This window comes from Paramacrobiotus metropolitanus, unplaced genomic scaffold (assembly GCF_019649055.1).
Source record: "Paramacrobiotus metropolitanus isolate TYO unplaced genomic scaffold, Prichtersi_v1.0 Parri_scaffold0000076, whole genome shotgun sequence".
In the NCBI taxonomy this organism is placed as follows: Eukaryota; Metazoa; Tardigrada; class Eutardigrada; order Parachela; family Macrobiotidae; genus Paramacrobiotus; species Paramacrobiotus metropolitanus.
The window spans coordinates 318,631-336,592 of record NW_026570296.1 but is presented as its reverse complement, the minus strand read 5'-3'; the positions used below and the strand labels follow the sequence as shown (position 1 = coordinate 336,592).

General features: G+C 45.5%; 5 protein-coding genes across 7 annotated transcripts in view; 4 read left to right on the top strand and 1 right to left on the bottom strand.

Annotated features, from left to right (window-relative positions):
* LOC129595312 (BTB/POZ domain-containing protein 3-like) overlaps positions 1-1,874 on the top strand; it is a 37,504-nt gene extending 35,630 nt beyond the window's left edge. For both annotated transcript variants that reach the window (XM_055492276.1, XM_055492275.1), the window contains 4 exons: positions 50-209; positions 271-455; positions 901-1,036; positions 1,101-1,874. In XM_055492276.1, coding sequence (XP_055348251.1) covers positions 50-209; positions 271-455; positions 901-1,036; positions 1,101-1,592 — 973 coding nt within the window. In that variant the 3' untranslated portion in view covers positions 1,593-1,874. The remainder of the gene's footprint in view (positions 1-49; positions 210-270; positions 456-900; positions 1,037-1,100) is intronic.
* Positions 1,875-2,079: 205 nt separating this feature from the next.
* LOC129595319 (BTB/POZ domain-containing protein 1-like) lies at positions 2,080-4,316 on the top strand. 2 transcript variants are annotated; one of them, XM_055492284.1, is made up of 5 exons: positions 2,080-2,148; positions 2,473-2,898; positions 3,093-3,249; positions 3,316-3,500; positions 3,573-4,316. In XM_055492284.1, exons 2-5 carry the CDS (start codon positions 2,858-2,860, stop codon positions 3,634-3,636), a joined length of 447 nt encoding a protein of 148 aa, XP_055348259.1. In that variant the 5' UTR covers positions 2,080-2,148; positions 2,473-2,857; the 3' UTR covers positions 3,637-4,316. The 2 variants fall into 2 exon arrangements, with proteins under 2 accessions (XP_055348259.1, XP_055348260.1); XM_055492285.1 differs by lacking the exon at positions 2,080-2,148 and having other exon boundaries at positions 2,266-2,898; positions 3,573-3,644; positions 3,702-4,316.
* Positions 4,317-4,808: 492 nt separating this feature from the next.
* On the top strand, positions 4,809-5,607 carry LOC129595293 (BTB/POZ domain-containing protein 3-like). Its single transcript, XM_055492248.1, has 4 exons — positions 4,809-4,966; positions 5,056-5,178; positions 5,251-5,407; positions 5,461-5,607. Exons 1-4 carry the CDS (start codon positions 4,809-4,811, stop codon positions 5,605-5,607), a joined length of 585 nt encoding a protein of 194 aa, XP_055348223.1.
* Positions 5,608-8,035: 2,428 nt separating this feature from the next.
* Positions 8,036-10,765, bottom strand: LOC129595314 (BTB/POZ domain-containing protein 6-like). The gene is made up of 6 exons (XM_055492278.1): positions 10,479-10,765; positions 10,264-10,386; positions 9,713-9,872; positions 9,462-9,643; positions 8,976-9,111; positions 8,036-8,807 (listed from the first exon to the last, which is right to left on the bottom strand). Exons 1-6 carry the CDS (start codon positions 10,646-10,648, stop codon positions 8,349-8,351), a joined length of 1,230 nt encoding a protein of 409 aa, XP_055348253.1. The 5' UTR covers positions 10,649-10,765; the 3' UTR covers positions 8,036-8,348.
* A 1,938-nt stretch (positions 10,766-12,703) lies between these two features.
* On the top strand, positions 12,704-16,070 carry LOC129595313 (BTB/POZ domain-containing protein 6-B-like). Its single transcript, XM_055492277.1, has 6 exons — positions 12,704-13,118; positions 13,215-13,337; positions 14,000-14,159; positions 14,228-14,406; positions 14,567-14,702; positions 15,521-16,070. The coding sequence occupies exons 1-6, from the start codon at positions 12,964-12,966 to the stop codon at positions 16,004-16,006; spliced, it is 1,239 nt and encodes a 412-aa protein (XP_055348252.1). The 5' UTR covers positions 12,704-12,963; the 3' UTR covers positions 16,007-16,070.
* The last annotated feature ends 1,892 nt before the right edge of the window (positions 16,071-17,962 follow it).

Below are 17,962 nucleotides of genomic sequence, written 5' to 3'. Positions count from 1 at the left end.
ACATACAATCTTAGATAGCATTTGACTGAAACCTATTGTATCCTCTTAGCTATATCTACACTGATTCGGTGGAGAATCTGCAACCAGAAAACGTTCTTCAGACCCTGTACTGCGCTGAGAAATATGATTTACCGTGGTTGACGGAGATCTGCACTGACTTCGTCCTCCTTCGGCTGAAGCCCGATAACTGCTTGACGTACCTGGAAAATGTAGGGGCCTTTACCACACCACCTTACAGCAGGAATCGTGTTTTATTCTACGTGTTTTTAGGCCGTACGCTGGGTCCCGGATTGTTCTGTTGTGATTGAGAAATGTCTGAATTTGGTCGATGAATTCTGCGCGGCCGTTCTCCAATCCAAGGACTGGGCGAAACTGGAACGGACCACGCTGGAGATCGTTTTGCAGCGTGATACTCTGTCGGCGGATGAGATTGTTATCTACTTGGCTGTCGAGAAGTAAGCAACGGAAGACCAATACAATTTTGCCGTAATTGTCGAATCTGCACCGTTTTGGTACTAAAGCTTGATCGTCGTCGAGAAGGAGAGCTTATTTCGGGGATAGGGTGGCATTTTTGTAAAACAACTTTGGGCATTAAGTTTAGAAATAAGTTTTATTTTTCCTGTCAACTGCGCATTCTGTTCTACTGAATTTAACGCAGTACATACATAGTTACATCATACATACACACCCAAACGTTCTTTGAAAATTCGTATATCCGTTCCTGTGTCGTACGTTTTTTGCGCTGGGCGGGGCAGGTGCAAATTGGAGCAAATTAATGGTGCAAAGCAGGGGCAAATTAATCACGGTGTTTAGTAGCTTGGTTAGTGATGCACGTCGTGATTCCTCCTACATTTTTCGGCTATTATACGGTGCATACTTTACTGATAATTGTTGCTTTAGATGGGCGGCCGCGGCATGCGCGCGCAACAACCTGGACACATCCGCCGCTAACCGTCGGGAGATGCTGGGACCGGCCTTGTCGCTAGTGCGCTTTCCGCTACTCACGGACGCCCAGTTGGCTGACGGTCCTATTGAGGTAAGATGCAATTTCAGCCGCGGTATAGTTAAATAACACCGTGCTGATCAATAAAATGGTATAGAGCGGATTGCTGTTATTGAACGAACTGCGCGACATCTACGTGCACAAGCACACCACGAAGCTGGCGAAGCAGCCGACGGCCTTTCGCACGGATCCACGGGTGTATTCAGTCCACCGCACCGACCAGTCCGCCTTTAAACACCGGGAGAAAGTCTTCGTCAGATGCCCGGGTGGAGTCGGCTGGTACCCGGCGAAGGTGGTGGGGACGCGGGATGGCCGGATGGTTCTGGAATGGTACTCGCAGCTGATGAAGGAGAAGACGGCCCCGCCGGAAGATATCATCCGGGCCGCGGATATCCTGAGACGCGGCCGGCGCATTGAGGCCTTCGACGGCAGTGTCTTTGTGGAGGGGACGTATGGGACGCGACGCGCGACGCGGCATATCGCCAATCTAGCGGGTAGCGAACGCAGTGTGGAGTTCGCCGATCTGATCATTCCGGAGAAGGAGGCTGAGCAGTGGATAACCAAGACTGCTGCTGCTATTGTAAATTAACTGGGTTCTGGTGGTTGCTTTATTCTAGTGAGAGATCGTCAAGGAACCATACCCTTCGGCTTCGGCGGATGGTTATTGCGTTAAGGTTGTGATTGATGTGCTGATTTTACCTTTTTGCTTTCATATTTTTCTACGTCAATCTAAATGTATATTTCTATTTGTCTGTATTAGCTTTTATTTTTCGTATGCATGAAAGCTGTGGCTTGTTGCCAGCTCATTTTGTGAAGGATTAGCCTTATAGGCATATACCCTTCAAGCTTGTACAACAATTTTCAGCTGTAAACAGTGTAAAGCCAAAATGTAAGTCGCGATTGATTGATTGTTTATTGAGTAGCCAAGCCGGGTACAACTCGCCACTATCACGTATTCTTATTCAGGAAAGAGCATCAAAATAATATGCTACGGCTAGTGATAGTCACCACACTCAAAATGGCACTAAGAGGTATGTGATGTATCTGTACAGTATACGGGAACGCATTGGATGGTAAGCCGCTAACGTGCGCCAAATCAGCATCCGCCGGAACAAGCTGTTCAAAGAATCAGAGGCAACCTCGTGGTAGGTTGTTACTTGTTACGTGTAAAAACCGGTACCTTCGTTACCGAGTGGCTGTCGGCTGAAAGCCTAAAACTCTGCAACAGGTGTCAGCTTGTCGGTTTTTTTCAGAATCGCAGTTTCTGTTGTAGACTTTTCAATTTATGCCTTCCAGTTTTTTCTTCACTTTTGCATTCTTTTTGACACTGAGAAATTTGGAAAAAGATTATAATCAATAGGTTAACACTAACTCGCCTTCTGTTGACACTAATTATTATTAGACACTACTGCACGAGTAGCCTTATTGTAGCAGTCTGCTACACTTCGATAATATCGAACGTTCTCCAGACTCCAGACTCGCTCTCGTCCAAGTTGGATTGCGCAGTGGCGCAGTTAGTGCTGGATCATGTCCCAACCATCGTTCATCAGTGCAGAGCGTCGAGGCACGGTTCCTCACATCGCCAGTCGGATGAAGGCCGTCTTGGCTAACGGAGAGCTCAGCGATATTGAATTTGCCGTGGGACGCGAGCATGGGGATGTGAAGATGTTTCCAGCCCATAAGTGTGTGCTGCTTTGCCACACGACGAATGCATATGCTGATATGCATGTCTTGACTCCTGACATCACTATGTAAATGCTGCAGGTTCGCTCTGAGCATCAGCAGCGATGTATTCTACACCATGTTTCACGGGAGCTTGGCTAAACGCGACGCAACCATTATTTCCAAATTCCAATGCCTGAAATCCTCCCCGAAGCGTTTGCTAACATGCTCAGGTAAAGTGTAAATAACCAATGCCAGCCATCGTTTACTCTTTAACTAAAGACGGCGATATGCTTGCGCGAGTATTTGCATGATAAAAGACTGGGGAATTCTTGCTGTTGAAGGTGGTTTGCGTTTGCCACAACTTACGCACTAGGTAATCATTTCACGGAATCCCTTCGCAGCTACAGGTTCTGCTCATTTTCAGCTACATCTACACCGATTCTGTGGAGAATCTGAAGCCTGAGAACGTCATACATACCCTGTACTGTGCGGACAAGTACGATTTGCCTTTGGCGGACCGCTGCATTAGCTTTGTCCTCGAGCAGATGAAGCCTGAAAGCTGTCTGATGTTCCTGGAAAATGTAAGTCCGCATAAACGATAACTTATTACTGCGATGCTTTTAACAAGGCATCGCGATTCTGTGTAGGCGCTCCCTTGGACGCCCGATTGTGACCAGATTGTGGAGAAGTGCCTGGATATGGTGGATGAATTCACTATGGCGGTTTTCCAGTCGGATCACTTCACAGAGATCGGATTGAAGACGCTGGAGATGGTTCTGCGACGGGATACACTGTCGACGGAAGAGAACGTCATCTACATCGCTGTGGAAAAGTAAGTTTACGCTTTTCTGCAGACAACCAATTGAGCGCATATCAGTATATGGATTATATAAAAATATCGTAGATGGGCAATAGCGGCTTGCGCTCGTCAGCATCTATCTGCCTTCATCCGTTGCGAACCGTCGTAAAGTGTTGGGTAATGCTGTGTTCCTTGTTCGCTTTCCGCTGCTGACCGACAAGCATCTAACTACAGGAGCAACTGGAAATCGTATAAGCTGAGAGAAGAGGTCTTTATTTCCTGTACGAACGGCTACTGGCATCCTGCAAGGGTTTGGGGAGAAAATGAGCTCAATCTCTCTCCGCTACGGGAGGAGAAGGTGGAACAATCGGTGGGAAAATTGTCCTCGCCATCAGAAAACGTTCGTGCTGCGGATATTCTAAAGCGTAGCCAGCCACTGTATGTTTACGTTGACGATGCCGTTAAGGAAGCCAAGTATGGTCAACAGCGCGCTGGATTGCATACGGTTAACGTCGCCGGCCGTGAATACAGTGTGGATTTTATGCAGCTCAAGTTCTCCGACAGTCAGATTGACGAGTGGAAGGCGGCCAAAAAGCCGTTTTGGGCTCTGGATTAGATGAGACAATGCTGACATCTCTTCGGTTGATTATATTGTGATGAGCTAATACAATTCTTTAGTGTTGTTATTGTTGACAGGCCACGTACGTTGCGCCACGTTGGTTCGGTTCGGTTGTAGCTTGAATGAGCATTTTGGAATTCGATTGCTTTTTTTGTTTTTCTTGATGCCGTGGAATGCGGCGCATTGTCGACTCGAAAAACGGTGGTATCAGAAACACTGAACATCCTATGCCTTCTTGAACCTTTTCGAATCAGCCGCAATGGGCGACTACTTGCTTTTTGAACATTTTTTTAACGGGTAGCTTTAAAGTACCCACTACTTTGGCCTTTGGATGTGGAACCTAATACCTCTGCGCCAAACACAACTACCTTGCCATTCGGAGCAGTTGACAGTTTACACTGTAAACTTCACACTAAAGCATCGAAGAATTTCGGTCTTAAAACCCAGCCCGCGCAACTGCCGATTATAGCCGTACAGCGTACAACCGGCTGTATCGAAAACGCTTTAAGTGGCCAAATTAAACTTCGCAGTTCAGTATTTTGATTTTTATCCTTTCTTGCAATATCCTTTCTTGCAATAAGCAACACTCGAATTTTTGAAATCTTGGCTGGTGACGATACAGTCAGTACTTAACTGATTCAAGCTGGGTTTTGGACTTCCTGCGCTCAATTTGACTTCTTAAACCGCACTTGCGAATTCCCGTTAACGATCCCGGCGTTGCCATGTCTCAGCCTGGACCGTCCTTGGATCCGGTAGATTTCGCGGGGCTAGCGACGATCAGTGATGACGTGCCACGCATTTTGTTGAATGGCGAAACGAGCGATGTCCAGTTCGCGGTGGGACGGGATTATGGTACCGTGAAGATCATTCCAGCTCACAGGTGAGCTTATACTTCCAGGTGGTCCTGCACTATCCCGTACTTACAATTCCGCCTAATGCACGTCTGGTTATATTCAAATTTTTCGGCAGAAGCGCCCTGAGTGCCCGCAGCGCAGTGTTCCAGGCGATGTTCTACGGCAGTTTACCGGAGAGCGGCGCAACACCCATCGACATTCCGGACATCCACCCTGAGGCCTTCGCTAATATGCTCAGGTATATCAGTCGTAACATCATTTCCTCATGTTTCTTGGGAAAACTGGTGACGCGATCCAACAAACATTGCAGCTATATCTACACCGATGTGGTGAATCTCACCTTGGATACCGTCTTCCCCACAATGGCCTGCGCAGATAAATACGACGTGCCCCAGTTGGTGGTCAAGTGCGCTGATTTTGTTCTGAATGAGCTCAACGATAACAACTGCCTGGATATGCTGGAAACTGTAAGTTTTAGTTGCTTTTACTACTGCAGATTTTACCAAGGTGTGTTGTGTAGGCGATCTTCTACGCCAGCGCAGCGCCGAGCATCCTGGCAAAGTGCTTATCCCTGATCGACGATTCAGCAGAACTATCTGGGAATCGGAGCAGTTCTGTACACTTGGAGAGCAGGCGCTACGCATCATTCTTCAACGGGATACGCTGACCGCCGAACAGGCCACCATTTGCTCGGCGGTTGATAGGTGAGCCAGTTTAGGCAGTCAGTCCCAGTACTGCCCGGCGATTCCTAGAAGAAGATTTCATGTTCCGTCGCGTGCACGTGCTCGCAGCCCACCTGTCAAAAAACGATCGGTTATAATTCGGCCCACCTCCCAGCATTCTCAAAAGGATGACTGCCTAAACTGGCTCACCTATCAACCGCCGAGCAAATGGTGGCCTGTTCGGCGGTCAGCGTAAATGGTGGCCTGTTCGGCGGTCAGACTTTGTCTCTTATCCGGTTTCCCCTCTTAACCGATACGCAGCTGCTGGACGGTCCCGTAAAGGTATGTATGAAAAAATGCTTGTTAAGTTGTTAGTAATAGTTCTTTTAGATTAGATGATAACTAGGAATTTCACTTCGTTACTTTGGCGATTGTCGAACGTATTCGATAACAGGTTGTGTTTTTTGCTGCAGAGCGGACTCCTGCTGCAATCGGAACTATTGAACATCTACCACTATAAGTATGCCACAATCAAGCCACAGATGCCGTTCTCTGCCGAGTCACGACAAAGTTAGCGCGTTCATGCGTTCGTTGATAACCTAGTCAAATCACCACAACTCATTAAACTGACAGTAATATGTACGCTAGAGACGTAACACGTCACAGAATTGCTGTAGGCTAATACCAGCACAAAGCTACGTCATCTTCATGGATCCCAGCTTGTTAATGCTGCAATGTAGGCCGTGATCTACGTGAGGGCCTACTCCCTATATCTACACCGGAAATACAGGAGAAACGGGAAGACGTAAATACTGGTATTTACTGGCTTCCCATCACCACAAAAATCACCAAAAAAATATAACATCAATCACACACACTATGACACAGGGAGATCTGGCTGACATGAAATCACATCCTATCCGACTGGCTGTGCAGACTGAATGAATAGTCTGTGCTGGCTATGCTGCAAAGTACTATGCCTGAAAGTGAGAATGGCTGATGTACGAGTTGTACGTAGTGTACTGCACGAGTAAACTCGTACAAGCACATACGCTGCCGTGCTATGGCTCGCAATGCCGTATAACAGTGGGAATGGCTCTATACGATAGTACTGCCTGACGATATAGTGCTGGCTCACGCGTACACTCCCGATAGTACAAAGGCGTCCATAGCCTGACTATCCTGACGGAGTCTCTCTCAATGCGTGTAACTGACTGCAGAGTGGTTTGTTGCTCCACTCCGAACTGCACGACCTGTATCAGTACCAGTTCGCCGTGGACAAACCGTCTCTGCCCTACTCTACGCGACCTCGCCACGTCAAGTGTCATCGCATCGGGGAGATGGCGTTCCATGACAAGGAGGAGGTGTTTGTCCACGAGCCATTGGGCTGGATGCCAGCGGAAATCATCGGTGTGCGTCAGGGTGAATTTCTCTACTCTCGGGGCCGCTGGATTAGTCGCCCTGCTGGTCCTGGTAATGGAACGGCTGCTAACTGGAAGATCTTGCGGGCCTCCGATATTCTCAAGCTTGGTCAACAATTGCTGGCCAGAATTGATGGTTGCCTTCGCGACGCTACCTACTGCCGGACACACGCTTTTCAGCATGTTGTTAAATACAATGGTCGCGAGCATACTGTCCGTTTTGAAAATCTGCTCTTTAGATTAGCTCATGTCACGGCATTCCAAAGCAACCACTGAGATATGAGGCTGATGGCGAGTATCAGTACCTTCTGGCTTTACAAACCGACACTATGCGGCAAAAATTGCCCTAGGAAAAATTGTTCCAGCTGATGTCGCTTTTTGTGTTCACGACTTGCGATGTACTAACGGGACTTTCCAGTGAAGTTGTTATGATTTCAATGATTACCGAATTCGGTTGTTAGGGTGCGGACGGAGACCGTGGACTGTATTCGAGATAACGATTGCTCTAACATGGGATACGTTCAAGATATAATTATACGCATCAATGCCATCATTACATGATTTACATCCAACTTTACTGGTAGAGATTCATTATAGATCTGTATCATTACCGGCTGGTCGCGATAACAGTCGCTGTTTTTCTAAAACCTATCCTTGCCAAACCTTGCGCTACTGTATCGGGGACCATATTCCCCCCCTTCTACCTAGTCTAGTACCGAAAAGGTTTTTGTGTAGGACAGCGCCGCGATAAGTCTTTGTGGGAAGAGTAGTACAATAATAACAATTACAATATCTGTCCAAGTGCAACAGTAGTACAATATCTGTCTTAATAATTTCCTGTCCTAATAATAAGAACAAATTTTACCGACTTCGCACATTGATTTACCTCTGTGTACATATACTGTATCTATGGATGGGTCGATATCGTTATGAAGTTAACTATAGATAACGTTATGCCGACATGTGCTGCGCCATAAAATACGAATTGCCGTATCTGATGGAATACTGCGAGAACTTCGTCCGCGACGAATTAAAAGCCCACAACGGTTTGCTGCACCGAGAAAACGTTAACGACTTTACACAGTACCAGGGTCCAGTGCTACAGCACGCGCTTTGCAAGCTGTTGACCATTACAATAACGAGTGATGAGTGGTTGAAAATCGCTGTGCCTGTGTTTGTCTGCATTTGTCAGTTGCTGAAGTGGAGACGGCAACGCGACCGGATTCTGGAAGAAGAAGTAATAGATAAATCCGATCTGCTATCAAAAAAGTTACGTTGCAACGGCCAGAAACTCAGGTAACGGATTTGCAGCGCAACTTCGCAGTTCATTTAGCAGCCTTCGTCATCCACGACAGCCCAACATTTGCGTGCAGCATCAAATCCGCGAGCCTTACATCCCGGCCTCCGTTCAAAGTGACCCGATGCTGCGCGTCCTCCTCTGCATGATCGTATTCTGCATATTTCCCCACTGACCGCACATACACTTTCTGGCCTTTCACCAGGAGGTCCTTCACGGGAATCACTTTGTCTGGCGTTGTAACGCCTTCCTTGTGGTTTATACACCAAGTGTACACCAGGCGTTCCGGCTGGATCTCGGTTATGGTGGCTGGCTCCCACCACCCTCCGTCATAATCTGGGTCTTGCAAAAATATTTTTTCTCCCACTGCGAACGTTTTGCGGACTCCTGTCCGGCGCGCTATGGGAAACGCCAAATATGGAGACTTCTCCGTGGCATTTTGGTACATGAACACGCTCAACAGCTCCATTTCAGTTAGAAGACCACTCTAATACAACGACACATAAGAAAATCAGCTGAACGAGAAAGATGTCATGGAGTTTTGTTTTTGCTGCTTGTGTAATACCGATTTTGATACGTTTTAAATATGTATGTCTAACAGCCATAGGGGAAAAAAAGGAATTCTAAAGAATCGAAAACCCAAAGCCAGTCTTACCTTTCCGGGACCATCAGCCAGTTGCGCACCAGTCAAAAGCGGAAACCTTATAGAGAATAAAGCGTCACCCAGCATCTGGCGCCGATTAGCGCCAGAAGTATCCAAGCCGCAGCGAGCACAGGCTTCCGTTGCCCACCTGCAACAATAATTCCGTGGTGTATAATCCAAGAGTCACCCCATTACGTAGGCGCGGTAACTTTAATTTCCCGAAGAAAGTTAGAGCATTGCCGGGCGTAGCGATTGCTTGATTCGAAAACTGGGTAAACTTTGAAGAAGCTTTTGAAACTGGGTAAACTGCTGTCACCGTTATTTTCTGAGTTTGACTGATTTCAGTTATGTACAGTCTAAGGTATTCGATTGACAAATGTTTCCTTTCCGAAAGTTTTGCTTATGCTGTGCTTACGGCGCAGCTTTGTTAAACCAGATAATAATGTTCTATCTGCACACAGCAACATCTGGAATGTGGGATATCTTCAACTTCCCTACCTTTCCACAGCCAAGTATACTATGTTTTCCTCGGCAGACAGCGTATCGCGCTTCAAAATATTGTGCACTGTATCCTGTGAGATGATGTCGGTGAATTCCTTCGACTGCAGAATTGCAGCACTGTTCAGGTCCACCAAAATCAGGCACTTCTCCACGATGTGTTCAACATGCCAGTACACTGCCTGGAAACAAATGATCTGCAGACATGATGATCTGTCGCAATATACTGTCGCTACAACAGACTTACGCACATTTTTCAGAACAGCCAAGCAATTCCTGGAGTTCAGCTGCCGCTCGACGAAGTCCGCACAGACTTCCATCAACTGCGGCACATCGTATTTGTCAGCGCACGCCATAGTTTCGATGACGTTGTCGATACTGAGATTGTCCACGGCATCGGTGTACAAGAAACTGGAGCAAGACTGAGTTTAACCACGATGACCAAGGCGCAGGCAATTTAAAAACATTCTGATAAGAGAATGATAAAAGACAAGGTTTTAAATAAAACGATGAACTTTGTTCCTGACAGATCTGTCAGTAATAGAATGGGCATCGCTATCACTCTGAAGTCTAGATCAAGTGACAGTGATGCCCGTTCTTCGCATCCCTTTAAAAGATGCAGAATATTTTGTCGCCCAGGGCGCTTAATTCAGCAAGCACGCATTTCTAGTAGGTCAAGCGTCGGAATAAGCTTTCAGACTTTCAAGTTTCAGTTTCCAACCGAATTCCTTTGAAGTGTCAGAATTTCAACAAAGCTTTAGGATCGTTGTTCCCCATTAAAATAAAAGAATTCGTGAAGCACCTTAGCAAATTGGCGAACGCGTCTGGATGAACATCGGGAATATCGATGGCACCTTCACACTTTTCAGGCAGACTTCCGTAAAACATTGTATGGAACACAGAGCTGCGAATGCACAAGACGAACCTAAACCCAACATACACACGATCACGGTTAACAATGTCGAGGCAACAATAGCTGGGTAGACCTTGGAAGCATACAACCATGATCCATCTTACTTGTGCGCGGAAAAACTCTGCATTTTGCCAAAGTCACGACCCACGGAGAAGATCACATCACTCAATTTGCCAGTAACAAACGCCTGCTTCACGAAGTCAGCTATTTGGCCCATTTTCGAGTCAGAATCTCGCACCTCAGGAGCCGCCGAAAAATTTGCGTCCGTGGACATGGCTAATTATCTCGCTCAATAGTTAGAAAATTAATCAAACCGTCAAAAAAGTGGAAATCTTAAAAGAAAGTACAAATATACGGCCAGAACAAGCAGTTTTGTGCAGAAAAGCAAACTAAAAACCGCTAACGACTTGACTGTAGAATCGTTGCACAGTGCGTGTTGTTAATTATGCTCTTTATGCTGTTGACAGCAGCAAAGTTCATCTAGATTAAAGCTTTTTCTTTATGGTGGTCCTGTCGTTTATCGTACTGCAGTAACGTTAGTACGATTAATAAAAAATTAAGAAAAACAATAAAATTTAGGGTGAGACTATAGGCACCCCTTTCACCCCCGTTTGCTAAAGGCACCCCCTTTTGCACCCTGTTTTACTATAGGCACCCCTTTTTTGTTAGATAATTCTCACACCCCGTCTTTTTCCGCGGACTATAGGTACCCATTTTTATTTTTTTTACCAAAGCACTGACTAAGATTTTTTGAAAGTTTTTTGGTTGACATAGATTTTTTTGACGATTTGAAGGCATCACATAAAAAGGTGTACTAAAAACTCCATCCGACAATGGGCCGCTTTCAGATCGTCTGACTATGAATGTTTAGAAGCCTTGAAGGCAGATTCGAATGTGGAAAAAGCCGAATAACCGTCCTGAAAGTCGTTTTCTACTTTTCTTGGATAGCGGTTGGATAGACCAGGTCACTGTCAGATCGTGATTATCTTCGGATGGGCTACTTATTACAGACTGTCAGACATTATCACTACAGAGCAGTTTTTGCTGCTTTATTATTACAAATTTTGACAGAAATTGCACCGTTATTATTACAATGCAGTTCATATTACAAGAGAAAAAATTCTGGAGCCGGTAGTGCAACGACTTTCTGTATTCTAAGGTCAAGAAATTCGACCTTAAAAATAGCATTAACGGATAAAATAGGGGTGCCTATAGCTTTCGCACGCAACGGGGTGCAGAGATTGATTAAGATCGAAAAGGGGTGCCTATAGTCTGCGGGGGTGCGAAAGGGGGTGCCTATAGATAACGGGGGTGAAAGAGGGTGCCTATAGCCATTTCCTAAAATTTAACACCAGAACATCTGAACGTTGCAGGTAACACCAGAACATCTGAACGTCTTATGAAACATCCGTGTCCACTCACACCGGCTTCAACAACAATTTGTGGAAGAACAGTCCGAGTCACCCATGAATCGTACCTCAGCAGACTTGTGTCCGTTTGGAATGACCTCCCGCTACAACCTGTCGCATACGTCACGTTGAACACTTTTACCGATGCCCTGGATACCGTGAAACTGAACGATTTACCATCAGTGAAAATCCTGAAAGAATGTGTTTAGTGCAGCTACTTAATGTTTGTGTTTAATGTTCGTTCATTACCTGATGTTTAGTGTTGACGGCTTTTACTTTTTCTGCTCTTATCTCAACGGTTGCGACACAGTTAACAACGTAACTAACGGCGATTACGTGCGTAAGTGTCGGTGCTTTCCTTTTCCCCACGGTTTTTTATTTTTGAAAATTTTTGAAAACTAAATAACTACTTTATATAGTATGTGGGTTTTGGTTTTACGCATCGACCCCAGCGCGATCGTCTCCCTCCCATTTTCCACATAGGTAAATTCAACTTTTCGCAACCGTAACAAAAGCACTGATTTTCTTTCTGCCTGTTCATGTGATTATGACTAAAGATTGACCTCTGCGTATTTTTTTTTCCTGCTTGTTTTAGGTAATGTCAAACTGACCTTCATGTTTTATTGTTATTTTTTGATGTTCGTACTAAACTCTGTTTTCTTTCTACTGTCTGAAGCCTAGAGGGGGCAACCGCTCCGTTGCAAGGACAATAAACTTCACTTCACTTAACATGAAATGAAATATTGGAACACAAACAGCATAATAATCTGTTACTGGGCCGGCCCCCCATTCCGTTGTCAAAACGGAAGTGCTCATAGCAACAAAAGTTGTAGCGGTGTCGTGAGGTAACCGCCGTGGTAACGGCTTACGTGAGCATTTAGCTCTGTGTTCGTGCATGTACTTTCTGGAAAAGTTTCCAGGCCATCAAGCAGTAAACTAAACCCAATAACAAATTCCTGGCTTTCTTTATTTTATGACTGTTTATCGGTATCTTCGTAAATTTTTGTGCAAGCTTTCTCAAATCTTGGTCATTCTCATGACACTGTCAGATGCGGATTTGACGCAAGGCTCTGTGCCCGTGTGTTTTCACTGATCCAAAGGGTTCTTCGTGCTCCATCTCGCCTACGGTAAGCGGTATACCGTGGCCAACCAACTTTTCCTACAATCATCTTGAAGAATCATGGCCCGGAATCCGTCATCGTCCACTGCTCCCGCACAACCCGTGCCAGGACTGGTCGACAGCCTTAAAGAGTGGCTGGTCAGTGGAGAGTTGAGTGATGCGCAGTTTACAGTGGGTCGTCACTTCGGACCAGCCAAACTTTATCACGTTCATAAGTAGGTACTGCAAGTGATGCGTTCTGCTGCGTTCCCGCAAATACTTGCCTCCTTTCAAAACCGCAGCACCCTATGACGGTGTTATTTGTTGTGCAGGTTTGTTCTGTGTCTGCGTAGTCCCGTATTTCGTGCCATGTTCCATGGAAGTTTGCCCGAAAACACTGCAGCGGTTATTGACATTCCGGATGTTTCTCCCGTTGCGTTCGGCAATATGCTCAGGTTGGTCAGTTGACCTGGATTTGTACACGTATACAACCAACTATAAAGGCAACCAAAAAAACCAGTCGGAGACGTTTCTTTTTATCTACTCTACGGAAATGTCAAGAAAGTTTGTTAGCAAGAATTATTTCTTCCGCCATAATTACTCCTTACATATTCTGGCATCAGGATAATACAGTTATTATACCAGGATATACATTATTGGTACTACGGGGTAGTATAAATGCCTATATCCCTCAATAGTACCGAAATTGCATATCCTGATAGTTACGGCGAACGGCGTATGGTATTTTCACTCCAATTAATTGTCCCATTTTTCTGTACGTCCGTCTAGCTATACGAGCTTCGATGTCCATGAGACTGATGAGAGTACATGCCCGTAATTAAACCGGCACTGAATCCCGGTTTAAACCACTGAAAGGAGCAAAACGGCCTTCATTGCCTTCCTGTAGGCTGGGATACGCTCAGGATATCTCAGACAGGAGATAGTTTATAACTTTAACATTTAATAAAAAGCAGTGCTAGACCTAGACAAAAGGCAGTGCCAAAGCATTTTTCATACTGCATAGAAGATATCAACGCCGTTGATATCTTCCATGCAGTATGAAAAATCCATACGCCTGATTTACAAGTATTTGTTCTATGTGCATCCTTGATTGTAGTTTCATGTACACGGACATGGTGGAGTCTCTGCATGTGGACAACGTCTGCCAGACGTGGTCGTGCGCGGACAAGTACGATCTGCCGTTGCTGATGGAGAAATGCAGCTGTTTTGTTAGCACCCATTTGAAAGTGGACAACTGCTTAACCCTCTTGGAAAATGTTCGTCAAGTTTGCGATTTGAACGTGATGGTTAAATGTGCTGTGTTGAGCGGGATGAAATATTACAGGGAGTTCATAGCCATGCCGAGAAACTTGTGGAGCGTTGCCTCGAATTTGTGGATCAGTCCGCTGACGTCATCGTCCCATCGAAGGCCTTTGCGGCCATTGAACAGGGGACACTTATTCTGCTTCTGCAGCGTGACACGCTGTCTACGACCGAGCATGCGGTATATTTGGCTGTTGAGAGGTATAGTAATATTGGATTCATTTCGGCATTTTGTTACAAAAGGTGTTCGTTAATGATTTATGGGAATCGGTAGCTGGAAGTTTGTACAAGTTGATCATGGTAAAACAACGTATTGAGCACAATAAAGAAAAAAACAAGCGGCTGAATATTCTTTCTGCAGATGGGCGCGGAAGGCGTGCAATTCCCGCAACATGGATCCATCCGCCACCAATCGTCGTCAGATGCTGGGTGAAGCGTTATTTCTCGTGCGCTTTCCACAGCTGACGAACACACAGTTAGCTGATGGGCCCGTCAAGGTAGGCAACGGATTATAACCCGAATGCATAGTGGATTGATGGATTCTGTTAGTTGCGCAAAGCAGTGATGCCAGTCAGCGGTGTAGGCACTTGGGACGTTATTCCGTCGCACACCCAGACAAATAGACCAGCTGGGCTCAGTTTCGGTGGCAAATTTCAAGTTGCCACTCAAAAAAGTGGCCCTTACATTCATGGATACCGAATAGTGTGGTGTCGCGGAATAATGCCCTGCAATATAAAACACGGCGGAAACGGAACAAGGTCTTGCAACCGGCTCTCTGGCATTATTTCTACTACTGTAACACTTCGTCGGCCGTCACAAAATCGACCGTCAGGATTACGAAGACAAAAAAAAACTAGGAAAACTAAGAAAGAAGAAAACTCGAAGAACACTCGAAGAACAAAAACTATGATTGGCTAATAAAACTGTTCGACTTAGTGTGAGTTCCGTCGAAGAATTGGCGGGTCACCCTGGCAACACAGTTCTTTGTTTGCGCTGATGGTAGGCAACAGCCCGTTTTACTTAGTGACCTACGGTCGAAGCGCCACAAAGTCGACCCAGCGTCGACATTGTGACAGGCGCCTCAGTGGTAGTGTCCGAGCGGCATCCGCTCTCTATAGGATCGTTCGATAGAATATTTCATTAGATTTGTATGCTTTGCCGATAGCCTAGTGGTGCCTCTCTCGGCCTTAGAGTATGGAGGTTGTGGGTTCGATTCCCTCAATCGGCAGATTTTTTGCGAGTGTCTGTGCGAGCCTAGCCCAGCCCTTTCAGTAGTGAGCTTTGCAACTTTCTTGCATCTTTTAACTGGTTGCAGAGCGGCTTACTGCTCCACTCGGAGTTACACGACCTTTACCAGTATAAATTCGCCACGGGCAAACCAGCGCTGCCCTTCTCCACGAAACCTCGCCGCATCTATTGTCATCGTGTCGGAGACGTGACATTCCGGCATAAGGAGCCAGTGTTTGTCGGTGAGGCGGATCGGGTTCACTGGGTCCCAGCGGAAATCATCGGCGTTCGTCAGAATGAGTTTCTCTACATGAGCCGCAGTTGTGTTCATTCTGCTGATGGAGAGACGGCAGTCAGCTGGAATATCGTGCGAGCTGCCGATATTCTCCACCCAGGCCAAGATGTGGTGGCCAAACTGTTCGAGGACGGATTGTGTAAGGTGAAGTACGATCGAGCGCACGAACATATCCGGCACATTGTTAATTACCGTGGTCGACAGTATGCTGTTGCCTTCCACCGTTTGCTGTTTACAAATCGTCAAATCACGGAATTCATGGCCAACACAGAGATATGAGGCTGGAATGTACTGGGATGTTGTTGCGCATGAGGGTTCTTGTATGTAACGGTTTAATAACGGATTGCACTGGGATTCTAACGATTTAGTTATGAATTCACTGTTCATGAAACTGTGTTGTTCGTTTGGTTTTATTAACCAAGCGAAATTTTCTGTACGAGTGCATAATTTTTACTGCATTTACAGTTAACAGGATGTACATGTAGCCTGTACCGTTCTAAATGTACCGTTATACAGTAGGATGTACCGTTATACATGTATTCTGTCAAAATTATTGTTACTTTGAATTCGTTGTGTACTTCTTTTTGTCCGTTTTCAGATGGCATTCATTAAAATCCAGCGCTTTTTTCAGATAATCCTGAAACTATAATTCTTTCTAAACGCACAAATGCGATCGGTTTGTTTGTGCGCAAATTCGCCCGGCTATACGTTCTCGATCGGGGCGCAAATAATCTCTTTGTGGATGTAACGGATGCCGAATGGCGGGCTGGTCTGCATACTGTCAGTCTGATTGATTAAGAAAGCACTTCTTGGATCTGTTCATTTCCGACAAGAAGGTGCTAATCGGAAGGCGTTCAATTTTATTAAGGAAAGCCCAGTACTAAATTCCGATCTATTGCCAGATATACCCTAACCACTTATCTGTTCGTTTTTGCGCACTTACAGTAACTTACAGATACTGTACCTGCTGTGTTACTGTAGTACCGTAACTGCCTTTAAATTTCACTCAAATCTGGATCTGTCTTAAGGGAGGTGGCCCGGTACATGGTACCAAATTCGTGTACATGCACCAAAACTTTTACTTTCGCGCACTCCCAAACACATTTTGTTTCGGTTTATGACATTCTGTAGCCAGAAGATTTGTATACACTGGTGTGAAAACCGTTTGTGCGCGCAACATCCGGTTCGGGAGTTATGGCTGCTAGAAATTCCAGAAAGTTCAAATGCGTTCATGTGTATCAAAAGTCTCATTACAAACCGATCTTCCTCGAATTTCGCACGTAAATGCACATGGCCATGAAGATTGTTTTCACACCGATCCAGACTTCGATCCATGATGTTTTTCAGATTTTAAAATGAATTCCGAATGTTTTGAAATTCATTTTAAAATTTGAAAAACATGCTAGTACAGTGAATCCATAAGTACCGCATCCTTTACAGTCTATAATGTGACTTTTTGTACACCTGAATGCATTTAAACTTTTTTGGAATTATCTTACAGCCATAACACCCGAACCGGATGTTGCGCGCACAAACGGTTTTCACGCCCGTGTATAAAAGTATTCTATTCTGGCTACAGAATGTCATAAACCGAAACAAAATTGTGTTTGGGAGTGCGCTAAAGTGACAGTTTTCGTGCATCTACACGAATTTGGTACCATGTACCGGGCCATGCACTTCCCTTAATTGCTTACGTCGTTTTTTGTTTGATCAGGCTTGAAGTCTCTTTGGGGCTTGTGCCGTAATAATAATAGTGACCACTTACTGGGTTTCGACTGCAGTAGCTGCTGCAGGGCGTGCATATTTGCGTAACAATCTGGCATTAACTGCGCATCTTCATCCGCTTTTCGGATCTCAAGTAACTGTCGCCATAGCGACCTCTCAGTCAGCTGTTAAAACGGAAATGCTGACAGCAACAAAAGAGTGAATGCCATGGCGCAGGGTAATCGTCGGGGTAACAGCGTCTCGTGAACAGTACCACTGCACTGCAGAATTTCATTTCAAAGGTTTTCTGGATGGCAAACTTATTATCTGCCTGATTTTTCATTTTGAGATCAGCTTTCGGCATTCTGTCATTTATGATTTATAGTCAAATTTGTCAGTAACGTAACGTTAAAAATTTGCAAAGGGCGGATGCCAGAATTTCAGCTGCTCTGCCTTAACATAAATGCGGCCCGACTGGTAACTGCGGGCGGTCGGTACGCGCTCGGTGTTTTATGATGCCGGTGGGAAGTC

Excerpts from the sequence above, each read along its gene's own strand:
- LOC129595319 (XM_055492284.1), top strand. The coding sequence starts at position 2,858 with ATGCCTGAAATCCTCCCCGAAGCGTTTGCTAACATGCTCAG. Across the intron at positions 2,899-3,092 it reads GCGTTTGCTAACATGCTCAG|CTACATCTACACCGATTCTG; the intron begins GTAAAGTGTAAA and ends GCTCATTTTCAG. Across the intron at positions 3,250-3,315 it reads GTCTGATGTTCCTGGAAAAT|GCGCTCCCTTGGACGCCCGA; the intron begins GTAAGTCCGCAT and ends GATTCTGTGTAG.
- LOC129595293 (XM_055492248.1), top strand. The coding sequence starts at position 4,809 with ATGTCTCAGCCTGGACCGTCCTTGGATCCGGTAGATTTCGCGGGGCTA. Across the intron at positions 4,967-5,055 it reads AAGATCATTCCAGCTCACAG|AAGCGCCCTGAGTGCCCGCA; the intron begins GTGAGCTTATAC and ends ATTTTTCGGCAG. Across the intron at positions 5,408-5,460 it reads GCCTGGATATGCTGGAAACT|GCGATCTTCTACGCCAGCGC; the intron begins GTAAGTTTTAGT and ends TGTGTTGTGTAG.
- LOC129595314 (XM_055492278.1), bottom strand. The coding sequence starts at position 10,648 with ATGTCCACGGACGCAAATTTTTCGGCGGCTCCTGAGGTGCGAGATTCT. Across the intron at positions 9,112-9,461 it reads GTATACTTGGCTGTGGAAAG|GTGGGCAACGGAAGCCTGTG; the intron begins GTAGGGAAGTTG and ends TTATTGTTGCAG. Across the intron at positions 8,808-8,975 it reads TGGCTGATGGTCCCGGAAAG|AGTGGTCTTCTAACTGAAAT; the intron begins GTAAGACTGGCT and ends TCGTTGTATTAG.
- LOC129595313 (XM_055492277.1), top strand. The coding sequence starts at position 12,964 with ATGGCCCGGAATCCGTCATCGTCCACTGCTCCCGCACAACCCGTGCCA. Across the intron at positions 13,338-13,999 it reads GCGTTCGGCAATATGCTCAG|TTTCATGTACACGGACATGG; the intron begins GTTGGTCAGTTG and ends CCTTGATTGTAG. Across the intron at positions 14,407-14,566 it reads GTATATTTGGCTGTTGAGAG|ATGGGCGCGGAAGGCGTGCA; the intron begins GTATAGTAATAT and ends TTCTTTCTGCAG.